Source organism: Athene noctua, chromosome 1 (genome assembly GCF_965140245.1).
Source record: "Athene noctua chromosome 1, bAthNoc1.hap1.1, whole genome shotgun sequence".
In the NCBI taxonomy this organism is placed as follows: domain Eukaryota; kingdom Metazoa; phylum Chordata; class Aves; order Strigiformes; family Strigidae; genus Athene; species Athene noctua.
Window position 1 is genome coordinate 163,908 of NC_134037.1, and position 12,426 is coordinate 176,333.

The 12,426-nt window shown below is 64.1% G+C and overlaps 1 protein-coding gene across 3 annotated transcripts; it reads left to right on the forward strand.

Annotated features, from left to right (window-relative positions):
• Positions 1-1,459: 1,459 nt before the first annotated feature.
• On the forward strand, positions 1,460-12,051 carry FNDC4 (fibronectin type III domain containing 4). Of its 3 annotated transcripts, none has more exons than XM_074895128.1 (6): positions 1,460-1,648; positions 6,399-6,510; positions 7,247-7,451; positions 8,276-8,365; positions 8,785-8,918; positions 10,732-12,051. In XM_074895128.1, the coding sequence occupies exons 3-6, from the start codon at positions 7,262-7,264 to the stop codon at positions 10,765-10,767; spliced, it is 450 nt and encodes a 149-aa protein (XP_074751229.1). In that variant the 5' UTR covers positions 1,460-1,648; positions 6,399-6,510; positions 7,247-7,261; the 3' UTR covers positions 10,768-12,051. The 3 variants fall into 3 exon arrangements, with proteins under 3 accessions (XP_074751229.1, XP_074751217.1, XP_074751224.1); XM_074895116.1 differs by having other exon boundaries at positions 1,467-1,648; positions 6,395-6,510; XM_074895123.1 differs by having other exon boundaries at positions 1,467-1,648; positions 6,395-6,510; positions 10,735-12,051.
• Positions 12,052-12,426: the final 375 nt, after the last annotated feature.

Consider the following 12,426-nt stretch of genomic DNA (forward strand, 5'->3'; position numbering starts at 1 on the left):
GGGCAGGGAAGGTCCCACAGGTCAAACCCACGATGCCCAACATCCCGTGGCTCCACACACCTCCCATGTGGTGGGACCGAAGGCAGGGAGGGGCAGCTGAACGCAGGTGTTCAGAGTCAAACACTGCCTGTGGCCTCACTGCAGCGTGCCTGGCCCCGCGCAGAGCACCGAGGGAGCCACAGCCCCGCTGTGACAGGCGTGGGGTTACCTCAGGATAGAGCACCCCACGGATTTATACAGATCGCTCCCAGCAATGCCTCACCGTGTCATGGCCTCCGTTCAGATTGTCCAGCAGGCGAGCCCATGGCTGGACGTAGCTCTGCGGCACGATGGGGCCGAAGGGAGGCTGCACCGTGTGCCCATCCCATCACCAAACAGCCAGGTGCTGTCTGGGAGCGTCTCCAAGTGCCATGGTCCCTCACGTGGGCCTGGCAAGAACCTGCCCCGGGCCCAGCCCCAGGGTGCGGGCAGAGCTCTGCTGGGGCCAGCTCTGGCCAAAGGTCCAGGCCAGCCCCTGGGGTGGCCTTGGTCAGGTGAATTTTACGAGGGTAAACTTGTTAATTGACAACAACACACACGAGCGAGGACCACCAGAGCTGCATGGAGAGGATCAGACCATCAGGCACCGGCCCTGCATCCGCAGGTCCCTGGGCCAGGGCTTTGGCCAGCGGTGCCCAGCGGCCCGGTGCTGCGGTGCCGGCGTTGGGGTGCAGTGAGTGAACCCCGGAAGGATGGGACAGGTCCTGCCGCATGGCGCCTCCTGCGGCACCGCCCAGGGTGCAGAGGAACCCCCGCGGGACCCCAAGGTGCCCGAGGGCCCCCCCAGTCTGCCCCAGCATGTGCAGCAGCGCGGGCAGGGCTGCACGGGACGTCCCTGCGGCCCCATGGGGCGACCTGCCCCGGGCACGGGTGGGCACCCGGTGCTGGGGGCTGCGGCCAGCCCTGCGCTGAACCCCCTGCCCAGGGCTGACCCCGACCCTCCGCCGAGGCCGGGCCCGGCGGGACACCGGGGGAGCATCGCGCTGCCGTGGGACCCGCAGCCTCGGCCGGGACCCGCGGGGCAGCAGACACGGGGCAGCGGCGGGTGCATGGGATGTGCCACGCCGGGACAGGGCGAGGGGGGGTCCCTGTGCAACAACGGGGGTGAACACAGCACATGAGGGAGGCTGCGGGGGGGCACTGGTGGTTACTGGGGACGAGCACAAGGGGCACTGGTGGTTACTGGGGCACGGCACAGGAGGGCACTGGTGGTTACTGGGGCACGGCACGGGAGGGCACTGGTGGTTACTGGGGTGGGGCTCGGGGGGGGGCAGCACCGGCAGTCCCTGGGGGCGGCACTAGCGGCTCGGGGGGCGGCGCTGGGGGGGCGGCTCCGGCGGTTTCGGGGTCCGGCTCGGGGCGGTACCGGAGCCGCTGCGGCGCCGTTCGGGGGCGGCACCGGGCGGAGCGGGGCGGGGGAGGGGCGGGCGGCCGTTCCGCCCCCCCGCGCTGCGGCCGGGGCTCGGCCCCGCTCCGTCCCGCGGCGCAGGGAGCCGGGCCGGGGCCGGGGCCGGGGCCGCAGTCCCCCCCGCCGCCATGGCCCGATTCTCCGCGTTCCTCAACCCCGTCCTGGTGCTCTTCAGCTGCGACCTCTGCATCGTGCGAGCCAGTAAGTGCGGCCGGGCCGGGCCGGACACCGGGCCGGGACACCGGGCCGGGATGGGACGGACACCGGGCCGGGCCGGACACCGGGCAGGGACACCGGGCCGGGACACGGCCGCTCGCCCCGCCCGCTGCCGCGCCCCCCCCGCCGCCGCGCCCCCCCCGCCAATCTCCGGGGGCAGCGGGGTCGGCGCTGCCCGGGCCGGGGCCGGGGCCGGACCCTCCCGCCGCCCCCGGCACAGCCTTGGCCGCGATCCCGCGGGGCCTGGACCGGCCCCCCCCCGGGCCGCCGCGGCCGCCAAAGCCGCCGGGGGGCCGCGTCACCCCCCCCGTGGCACCGGGCGCGATCGCGGGGCCGCGCTGCCCTCGGCGGGGGGGCACCAGCCTATGCCGAGGGCACCCGGGCTCTCCCGGTGCCCCCCCGCCGAGGGCGGCCCCGTTTCCCACCCGTGGCCCCCGCTGGGGAGTCCCAGGGGAGCGGGTGCCCCGGGCGGGGACGCTCCGGTGCTGCGGGCTGGGCGCCGGCCGCGCCGTCCCCGCTGCCCCCCCGGCCTCCCCCCGCCACCCCGGGCCGCTGCCGGCCGAGGCACCGGGGGCTGCCGTCGCCCGGGCACCCGCGTCCTTCCTTCCCGTGACTCTTGTGCACGGCCGGGGCCAGCGGCACCTTCTGCTGCCTGCCCGCCCCTTGCCGGGCTACCGGAACGGGAGCGGCGGTGTCAGGCATGCTCCGAGGTGCTCTGCCATGTTCTCGGTCTCCTTCGCAAAATACGTGCTCCGGGGCCTGACGGATCCAGGGAGAAACGCAGTCGGGGCTTTTAAAAAGGGGCCACTTATTTTTAGATGTGCAGCCTGATGCTCGCCCCCCCGCTGCAGGGAGGAGTTGGGCAAACATCTGGGTGCCCTTGAGCAGCAGCCCCAAGGGCACGGGCCGAGGGGCAGGTGAGGTGCCCTCCGCGGGGCCGCACAGGGGGGCACGGCCCGGTCCCACCGCGTCCCCGCCGCACCGCCCCGGCACCGGGGTCCAGCTGCCCCAGGCTGCGAGGGACGCGCTGCCCCGCGGACGGGACCAAGGGCTGCGCCAGGCCTGAAGCGACTGCTCTGCCTGTGGTGGTGCCCATCGCTTAATCAAAAGTGAAGCTGGATAACTTATAAATGATGCAGAATCATTAGCGATTAATGCATTGGGCAGGGCTTAACTGTGGCATGCTTTTCCCGGAGAGCCCAGCAGGGTGTTGGAACATCTTGGCTTGATAGGAATGTTTTTAATAGTTGGCTTCAGAGAGTACGTTTTTGGAGCCCTTGCACTCACAGATCTTTATGGCAACAGCGCTGGCATGAAACTGCTCTGACCTGGGCTGCAGGGCAGGCTGGACAATGTTGGGCTTAACGCGGGGATCATGTGCAAAGCTTTCTATGGTGCGAGCTGCCCTTTGGAGGTCTGGTCATAACGGCTTCCAGTGAGGTCTCATCTTGCATATCCTTGGGATTAAACATCGCTCCGTGTTTCTAGGGTAAACTTCTCTAGTTTCAACTTCGGAAACTTCTTGTCCCGTCTCTTCCTGCTGGGTGTGCAAATCCCGTGTGCTCAGAAATGTCTTTTCTGCAGTTTGCTGAACTGCAAACTGACCAAGGGACACCCGTTTCTCCATGCAGCCAGGACACCTTCAGGTCTCGCTGTCACGCAGGCTCAGGTCTGCTTGCCTGGAGCCTGCATAAAGGTGTTTACAGTGTGTGAGGGCTGAAACGCAAACGAGCCACATGCCGTGGCCCCCCTGTGCCCCCGTGTCCCCTTGCCCTCACCCCTCTCCACTGGAGACATTCGGGGCCCGGCTCTGGGTGTAGCAGCAGAGCGCTGGCTCTGAGCGTCCTCTCTTTGCAGTTTGATGCCAGGCTGGGGTGGCCCCTGGGATCCCCGTCGGCTACCTGGGAGCGCAGGTCCCTGCGTGGGGCCTGTGCGGGCACTGGCTGAGTGCAGGTCACTGCTGTCAGCCCCGCGTGGACCCAGCAGCATGACTGGTGGAGCAGGGCAGTGCCCTTGTTCTCAGATCAGAGTGACTCAGCCCCAGGGCCATGTCTCAGCATCCCCAGACTGAAAACCTGGGCTGGGCCAGGCTGGGCTCCCTGCAGAAGCCTAGAAAATTCTTGTGCAGAGCAGGGAGCCTGCTACAAGCTCTATCCAGACTTGTGCATCGCAGAGGTGTCAGACCCTGCCTTTAATTTCCTCACGTACCCTTAAAGATTGGGCAGTCCAACTGCCCCCTTTGGGCATGTTCTGACCTCTTCTCATTCCGTTAGATGGAAGAAGCTGCCTAATTTATTCCCGTGGATGTATCCTGTGAAGTGCCAGGTCCTGTTCCTGCCCTGAGGCCAGCTGACAGGGTCAGGGCACACCCATAGCACTAAGCTCACCAGTCCCAAAGAGGGGAGCACACCAGTGCTGCCTGCTGGGAATGGCTCACGCTGGTGCTAGCTCCTGAGCCGTGCCCAGGGTGGTTTGGGCACGTGCGGGCTGGTTCAGACCAAAGCGGTTCGTTTGTGCAGCCACACGCTGGCCCGTCTGTGGGGAGCTCAGCTCCCATGCACACAGACAGACGTGCCCTGGCAGTGCCCGGGTCTGGGGACTGCAGCTTTGTTCAGCCCGTTTTGCTGTTGGCTCGTGGGAGACCAGGACCTGCAGGTGAGGACGTGGCTCAGAGGTAAGAGTGCTGAACCAGGTTCCCACTGGCAAAACTCTAAGGAGACACACTCTTCATGGGGTAAAGGGTGCTCGAGTGCATCTTTGAATCCTTTCCAGTTTTCCAGCCTCATGTTCTGAACGAGAAGACGCAGCATCCTGTGATGTCCTTGTTCGTGCCGTCTCCAGTGACTCGATCTCCTGGTGACGTGGCAGGTTCTGCTGGGGACGCACTCAGCCCTGGTCTGTTCTCTGGGCTCTGTGGGTGACCCTCCCATCTGTCGTCATGGCCCACAGCAGACCACAGCCCTCCATTCCTCCCGGTGGGAATCACAGCCCTTTCCTGGTCTGATCTGGAGCCGGGGATACTCAGATGGGAACAAATACCTTTAAATAGCTGACCTGCAGGACCTGCCTTTCCTTGCCGCTCCAGCTGTGGCTGTTGGCAGTGTTATGGTTCTCTCTTTTTTTGATCTCGGGTGCCCTCTGGGGCTCATTTTCTATCCGTATAAATCAAAGCATTGAACTTGTGCTACACAAGCAGCTTGTGGGGCATGGTCTTGTTTACAGGGAGGGAGGACACATGAGCAGCAGGCTTTGTTCATGTGCCCCCGTGTCTGATTTCCAGACAAAATTTGGCTTTACATGCAGGTCTGTGCACCTGTGCAGGATCCTGCCACGCTCTTGGTGCTGTGAAATCTCAAAGCAGTGATGGTGCAGACCATGGGTCAGTCAGGGCAGCTTTCTGGAGGGTAGTGTTGCTGCCAGCTTTGCAGCCGATGGCACTGCGCTGCTGGGAGAGTCAGCTCTGCCTTCTGCTTTGGGTTTGCCTCCCCACTCTAGAGCAAGGAGTAATGCCAGGCAGATGAGATGGCCAGATTGAATTGCATAGTGTGTTTATTCCAAGCTGCCCCATTTTTCTGTCACAGTTGATATATAAATACTGTGTCTGGGCTGCTTCCTACGCAGTTCTGGGTGGTGTGCCAGGCATTTGTGATATGCACATCCACGGGGCAGCCCCAGAGCTTAGAGGAGCCTGATTTTACTGTCACAGTCTTGGTTGAAGAATTGCATTAATGTAGGATTTGTTTGGACTTTCTGGACCCTACAGAAACATGGGACTTCCCTGCCAAGAATCTACTCCGTGCCCAGGCTGAGCAGGAGCTCGTCATGACAGGCAGCCCTGCTGCTAGTGCTGGAGCTGAAGGAAGGAACCTTCCCAACATCTGAGCAGCTGTGAAGGCACCTCAGGTCTGCGAGCAGCTGCCCTCATGAAGAGCTGGTGTGAATGCTCTTCCCCTCTCTGCTGGCAGGGTCTCTGCAGTGCCCTGAGCCAGGCTGCAGGCACTTCTCTTTTCAAGTGATTTTGAGCTGCAGGGACTCATTAAATTGCCATGATGGTCTCTTAAACTCTTTTTTGCTCAGGACAGGCCTCCATGCACTTCCCATTTCGATGGCTGCAAGGTGGAAGGAGCCCACTGGGGGCCCTTTGTGTCTTTAGGTGGATCTGGCAGCCTGGGCACGTGGTCAGCATCGCTAATCCCCTGTACGGGGAACAGGTACCGCGAGCAAGGGGCTACGTCTGCCACTGCAAGGGGCCCTTCAGAGCAGAGCCAGTCAGGTGCCTCGCGAGCTCGTCCTCCCTCCCTGCTGTAGGACACTGCAGAGGGTGAGGTGTGCAGGGAGCACATTTCTCACCAACAGTCAAGCAGGGAGGAGTCCTGGCCAGCGAGCCAAGGCTGCCAAAGGCAGCGGTTGCCACGGAGCGATATCTGTGCAGGCAGGGAGCACCTTTGCCTGCACCGCACCCCACCACCACGGGCAGCACTGGCCCAGGAGGCACTGTGCCGTGTGTGTGTTGCTGCTGGCAGGGGCTCAGCCGTGTGCACGGGCTGTGCCGCTCCTCTCCTGGGGCAGGTTCACCGGAGAAGCGGCTCCCCGTGGCCCTGGGCAGTGGGCTGCCGTGGGCAGGTGTTGGAGAGGCCGCCCGTGGTGGTGTGCAGGGGCATTGCCTCTTCTGAGACATCTTCTTTTGCCTCTTTCCTGTGCCCTGCCTTGGTCCATCCCTGGCTCACCCAGACAGGCCACCGTCCCCCGTCAACGTGACTGTGACGCAGCTGAAGGCAAACTCTGCCACAGTCTCCTGGGACGTCCCAGAAGGAGACGTGGTCATCGGCTATGCCATCCTGCAGCAGGTATCTGGGCTCTGTTCCCTGGGGACCCCTCTCACCACCACTGGCATGCTCCCGTGTCAGCCCTTCCTCCGCAGCCTGGAGCTGCTCTGCCCCCCCTGAGGACACTATGCGCTGAGCAGCCCTCGCCAGGGCGCCCTGCCCGAGCCACCCATCCTGGTGGGAGGCAGCAGGCCATGGGCCACGCCAGGGGTGGCCGTCCCTCCAGCAGCTTCCCTGCGATTTCTCTGCATAAGGATGGTGCTTCGGCCTTGACATACCCCTTCTTTGCTTGCGTTCTCCACCTCCGCAGCCCCAGGGGATGGTGGCTGCCCCAGGGAGGCGCTCAGGCCACGCAGGGATGCTGCACTGCAAAGTGCTGGCCAGCCTGGCCCGCCCCGGCGGTGGGTGGCTGCTGGGGAAGGGAGGAGTTAGTTTAGGTTAACAGTTGGTCTGGATGGTTCTGTGAGTTAAGGGCGCTGTGCCCAGCATGGGCTGGTGGGCAAGGGCCAGTGCCCAGCGGCTGGAAGCAGCCCCCGGGGGTGACGGCTCCTCTCCCTCTCCCTCTCCCTCTCCCTCTCCCTCTCCCTCTCCCTCTCCCTCTCCCTCTCCCTCTCCCTCTCCCTCTCCCTCTCCCTCTCCCTCTCCCTCTCCCTCTCCCTCTCCCTCTCCCTCTCCCTCTCCCTCTCCCTCTCCCTCTCCCTCTCCCTCTCCCTCTCCCTCTCCCTCTCCCTCTCCCTCTCCCTCTCCTCCCCGGCAGCGGCAGGACGGGCAGATGCAGCGGTTCATCCGCGAGGTGAACACCACAAACCGGGCCTGCGTGCTCTGGGACCTGGCGGAGGACGCCGACTACATCATCCAGGTGCAGAGCATCGGCCTGTACGGAGAAAGCCAGGCCAGTAAGCGTGTCCACTTCCGCACCCTGAAGGAGACGGACCGTCTCCCTTCCAACAGCTCCAACCAAGGTGAGGCAGGTCCTTCCAGACGCTGGCAGGGGGCCAGCACCCACCGAGGAAGGTGCTGCCCCGAGCAGCAGGCTGCCTGGGACAGTGTCACAACGGGCCACGGGGTTGCACAGGCTGCTGTTGTGTCCACTATGGCCACAATCATGTCCCCAGGCCCTGGTTTAGTGCCCTCCTGTCCCAGGTCTTGGTGCCCCTTTCAGGTAAGTGGGATGTGGCCGGGACAGCTGCTGTGGCCAGCTCAGCTGCTGCCCATAGGAGAAATACTGAACAGGCTCTCAGATCTCCCAGCCCACCAGCTACCAAAGGACAAATGACAGAGCCCCACAGTCTCCTTTCCTACTCATACCCATGTTGTGCCTTCTTGCTGTGGGGTTGCCTACATGCTGGTCCATGAGAGATGATCCAAGAGAAACGATGCCCAGAGGGGATCCCGGCACTAGCCATAGGAGGGGGACTTGAGAAGAGTACAGCAGGGCAAGCAGGTGGCTTACTTTCCTCAGAACTTTTGTGTCCAACTCAAGGTCTGGTCCCTATGTAGAGAGTAACCACAGTGATTGATCCCATGCATTGTGCAGTCCCTGCTTGAACCCAAACAAGCCATTAGAATCCCTTTGGTACCGAGGATGATTTACCTGCCGCAGGATGCCGCAGGCTGCTTGTCCTCTCCCCAGCCAAGATGTCATCCCACACCCGTCCTTGTTTGGGGGAGGTGGGCCTCTCTGCCCTGGAACTCCTTCTCAGATCCTCAGGCACTGCTGGTCCTGAAGCAGGACCTGGTGGGAGGGTATCTGCTGCCAGCCCTGCCTGGGTTCTCTTCTCTGCAGGTGACATCACCATGGAGGGACTGGACAAAGACAGGCAGTTGCAGACAGGCGAGATTATCATCATCGTGGCTGTGCTGCTCATGTGGGCAGGTGAGTGCCACAAGCGACGTTCCAGCAGGCTGGGGCAGAGCTGCAGCCCAGGGTCCCTGAAGAGGAGGGGGCTCAAGAGAGTGCAGAGGCGTGTTGGTGTGGGTCTGGCATCCTTTCCAGCAAGTCAGTTGAGTCTGCAGGAGCTTGAGCCAGTTGAGCACCTCAACGCCCGCCGTTGGCCCCAGAGCCCTGAGCTGTAGGCACCTCACACCTCGCATGGGCCCCGATGGCTTTAGCCACACACGTGCCTCATCGGCCCGAGGAGACAGGCCTGGCCATGTGTGCCTGTGGCAGCTGGGGCTGACACAACAGAGGGTGTGGGTGACGAGCACCCCGGGGCTCTCCAGCTGGGACGCTGTGGGGAGGGCAGGCGGGGTCAGCCAGCATGAGGGAGTCCTTCACCCCCTGTCTTTTGGCAGCGGTCATCGCCCTTTTCTGCAGACAGTATGACATCATCAAGGACAACGACTCCAACAACAACAAGGAAAAGACGAAGCCGTCCTCGGAGCACAGCACGCCAGAGCGACCGAGCGGAGGGCTGCTGCGGAGCAAGGTGAGTGGGGAGGGATGACCTGGGACGTCTGCTGGCTTGCTGCCAGGACAGATGCTGGCTCTCTCCAGAAACAAACACCCCAGCTCATGCTCTCACCCTCAAAACTGAGAGTGTGTAGGGTGTGGTGAGCCCCGGTCTCTCCGGGGCGGCGTGTGTGCCCCAAGGCAGGAGGCACATTGGAAGAGAGGGCAGGATCTGTCAGCCGGGATGGCTCCCACGCTGCAGGGTGGTACCTGCCCCTCGCTGTACCCGTCCTGTCACCCTGCCCCTGCCCCTCCATGCTGCACCCCTGCATCCCAGAGGCAGGTCTAGCTCCTGCCCATTCAGGCAGGAGGCAGGCAAGCTGGGCAGATGTTCTTATGGTTCCTGCAGCAGTCTTCTGCTGCTCGTTCTCTGCCTTCACCAGGGCCTGCTCCAGGCCATCGCCACACGTGTCATCTGTGGGAAGGACCCCAGAGCCCCCTCCCCACCCTGATGGAGGTGTGTGCCAGGCTGTGGATGGGGAGGGGGCAGTACTTCCATCTGGCTGTTCCCTCAGCACCTGACACATGACAAAGACAGTAACTGATAACCCTGATGCACATGCTCTGACAGGACCTTGCAGCAGGTTTTCCCTTGTGTCTCATCTGCCTCCTCTAGCGACGGTGGGAACTCTACTCACTGTGTTGCCTGACTGCCCCTCTGCTTCCACGTCTTGGTTTCCAGTGGATGTCAGGAGCAGAAACCTCCTGTTTGGACTTCAGGTCCCCAGTTCTCCTCTTGCAGATTTTTCAGCTTCTTGTTACTTGTTGCCAAAAAGATCCCTCCTCTTGGATCCCTACTACAGCCTGACCCTGCTCATGCAGGTGCAAAGGCCTGTCCTGCTGCTTGCAGAGTTCACCCAGCACACCTCAGTTTGTCCTCCTGCAGCCACCCTACTCTTGTCACCTGCAAGGGTGCCAGCACTGTGGTTGATTCTTGCAGTCCTTGCTTACAAAGCTGGGAGCGGGGTCTGGGAAAGAAAAAGCTCCAGTTCCCCTCCTGGCCTCAGGGCCAAGCTGTGAACAGCAGCCGGGGGTGCAGCCCCTGCCATCCCAGCCCTGGGATGCCGCGGGGTCTGGGGATGTGCGTGTCTGCACCCTGCTCCGCACGCGGGGCTGCGCTACAGCACCCACGTGTGGCAGCCGGGACCCCTTCCCTTCCCAGCACCCTCTCTGAGCTCCAGCTCAGCTGTATCCTCTGTGAGCACGCTCTTTGTAGCGTGAAGCGCCTGTTTGTGCAACAGCTCTCGAGGAAATCCCCCTCGCCAACAGCTCCAGGGGCATGGCAGCAAGACGGGCCCGGCCCTCGGCCGCACCCGTCCCTGCTCTGGTCACCCCCTGCTCGTGGGTTCTCTCCCCGTGGCCATATCCACCCACCCCCGAGTTGCCTCTTCTGCTCCGTCCCTGCACCTGCCTCCTGTCCCAGGGCACCAGGTGTAGCGTGGCTACCACTGCCGACCGGATAGAAGCCACTGGAGGTCTGGAGGCTGAGGAGCCGGTTGGCCCAGGAGTGCTGGGGCACAGTGGTGGGCACAAAGGCTTCCTGGGGAGGCAGGGACCTGCCTGGAGGGAGGCGCCAGGTGCTGCCGAGTAGCTGCCTGACCCTGCTGGGGAGCACAGCAGGGCGGAGGCTGGGGCTGGATCAGCTCCCTGGGTCTCCCGAGGCAGACGCTGAGGACGAGGGCTCCGCTGCAGTGAGGGTCTGCTGGTCCCGGTGCCCGGGGGGCTCTGCGGGGGGCTGCAGCCCAGGGGCGAGGCAAAGCACAGCCTGAAAGCAGACTTTTCTCTCATAGAAGAAGTCTCCCTCAGTCAATATAATCGAGGTGTAAGTGCAGCACCAGCTCTGCGTCTGAGGCCCCGAGCGTCCTGCAGAGCCAAAGCAGGCCTTGGAAGAGGAGGCAGCACCAGGCACCCAGCCTGGACCTCTGCATGCGAAGATCCGCGATCAGAACTTCACGCTTTCCCAAGGGCGCCTGTCCGGGGCCGTGCACGGGGCCGGCTCCCAGCCGCGCATGCAGCGCCCGTCCCACCCGCCGGGCCCCGCTCCCCTGCCACCGCGCAGCACGGAGCCCAGAACAGGTGGGGGGCCACGCCGCCGGCCTGGGGGAGCAGAGGGGCTGGTGGGAGGCACCTTCCCTGCGCCCAGGCTTGGCCGAAGGCCTGAGTGCAACCGTCGGCACCAGCCGCCTCCTGGTGCTGCCCATGGAGGGTGGGGGCTGCTCCCTGCTCAGCCCGGAGGGGATGGGGCAGTGCAGGCGCTTGCCCCAGCGCCGTGGCCGGTGGCAGGAGGGTTTGTCTGTGGGGCTGGGCCCGGTGAACAGCCCTGCTGGAGAAGGGGGCTCCACTGCACCCCATCATTGCCGTGCAGGGGCTCCGAGGCCTCTCCTTGCTGCAGGGGATGGAGACACCAGTACGCAGGAGGAGCCGGTGGGCAGGGCAGGGCAGGGGCCATTCTGTGGGGTGCTGTGAGCCAGCACCAGAGCACGGCTGTGGCGCTGCCCCTTCCCTCGCAGGGCTCCATCCCAACCTGTCCAGGCTGTTTGTGGGGAGCCGCCGAGCTCCCCGTGCCGAGGGCGATGGAGGGAGGAGGCCCCATGCTCCGGGGGCAGCATCACGTCCACTCCCGGCTCCTCTTGCGGGGGTACGGTCCTTGCTGGCGCTCCTGCTCTTGGAGCTGCACCGGGGTGACACAGAGCTGCCGGAGAGGGCTGGCCACAGCGGGTGGGACACGAGCCATGGGCCGTGCTGGGTCTGGCTGCCCCCGTGTGCTCCCCAGAGCCTGCGGGCAGAGGGAGGCCGGGCTCGGTGCCCTCCCGCTGGTGGTACAAGGGACGGCGGCAGGAGGAGGTGCTGTGCCGCAGCGATGGCAGCTGGTCGGTCCCTGGCTGCTGCTCCGCTCTGCGGCCCGTCACTGAGCCAGGGTGCTGGCTCTGCAGCCCTGGACTCGAGCATCACAGGATCCAGCGTCTTCCAGGAATAGACCTCCCAGTAAAGCACTTTCAGGACTCTTCCTTCTAGGTGCTGCTCGGCTCCTGCTGCAGGCCTGGGCGGGGAAGGGGCAGGATAAGCGGCTCCCTGTGGCAAGGTCTTTTCAATAAAAGCATCCTGGCTCAAAGGCAGCCGCAGCTCTGTGTGCATACGTGTGGGTCCCGGCACTTCGGGCACGGCCCCGCCAAGGCGGCCTGTTCCTGCACGCTGTGTGGGAGCTCAGGTCCACGGGTCACCCCGCACCCCCCTGGCCCTCGACGGCCAGCGCCGGGGGCTGCAGTCACAGACCGGCCCATGGAGAGCGGCACCGCGGCTGCACGCTCTGCACACACCAACCGGGCAGCGGTGAGCCAGGACACCCCGGAGGAACGGATCCCAGCAGGCTGCTGGGTGCAGCAGGCTGTGCTGCTTCCCGGCGGCAAGGAGAGAGGTACCCCAGGAGAAAAAGCACCAGGGTGGAGGAGCGAGTGTTGTTGCGCTGTAGCTTGGGCCACAGGGAG

Bases quoted from the DNA above. Each gene is read 5' to 3' on its own strand.
- FNDC4 (XM_074895116.1), top strand. From the start codon at position 1,576: ATGGCCCGATTCTCCGCGTTCCTCAACCCCGTCCTGGTGCTCTTCAGC. The intron at 8,366-8,784 runs GTGAGTGCCACA...GTCTTTTGGCAG, and splicing joins TGTGCTGCTCATGTGGGCAG to CGGTCATCGCCCTTTTCTGC. The intron at 8,919-10,731 runs GTGAGTGGGGAG...TTTCTCTCATAG, and splicing joins GAGGGCTGCTGCGGAGCAAG to AAGAAGTCTCCCTCAGTCAA.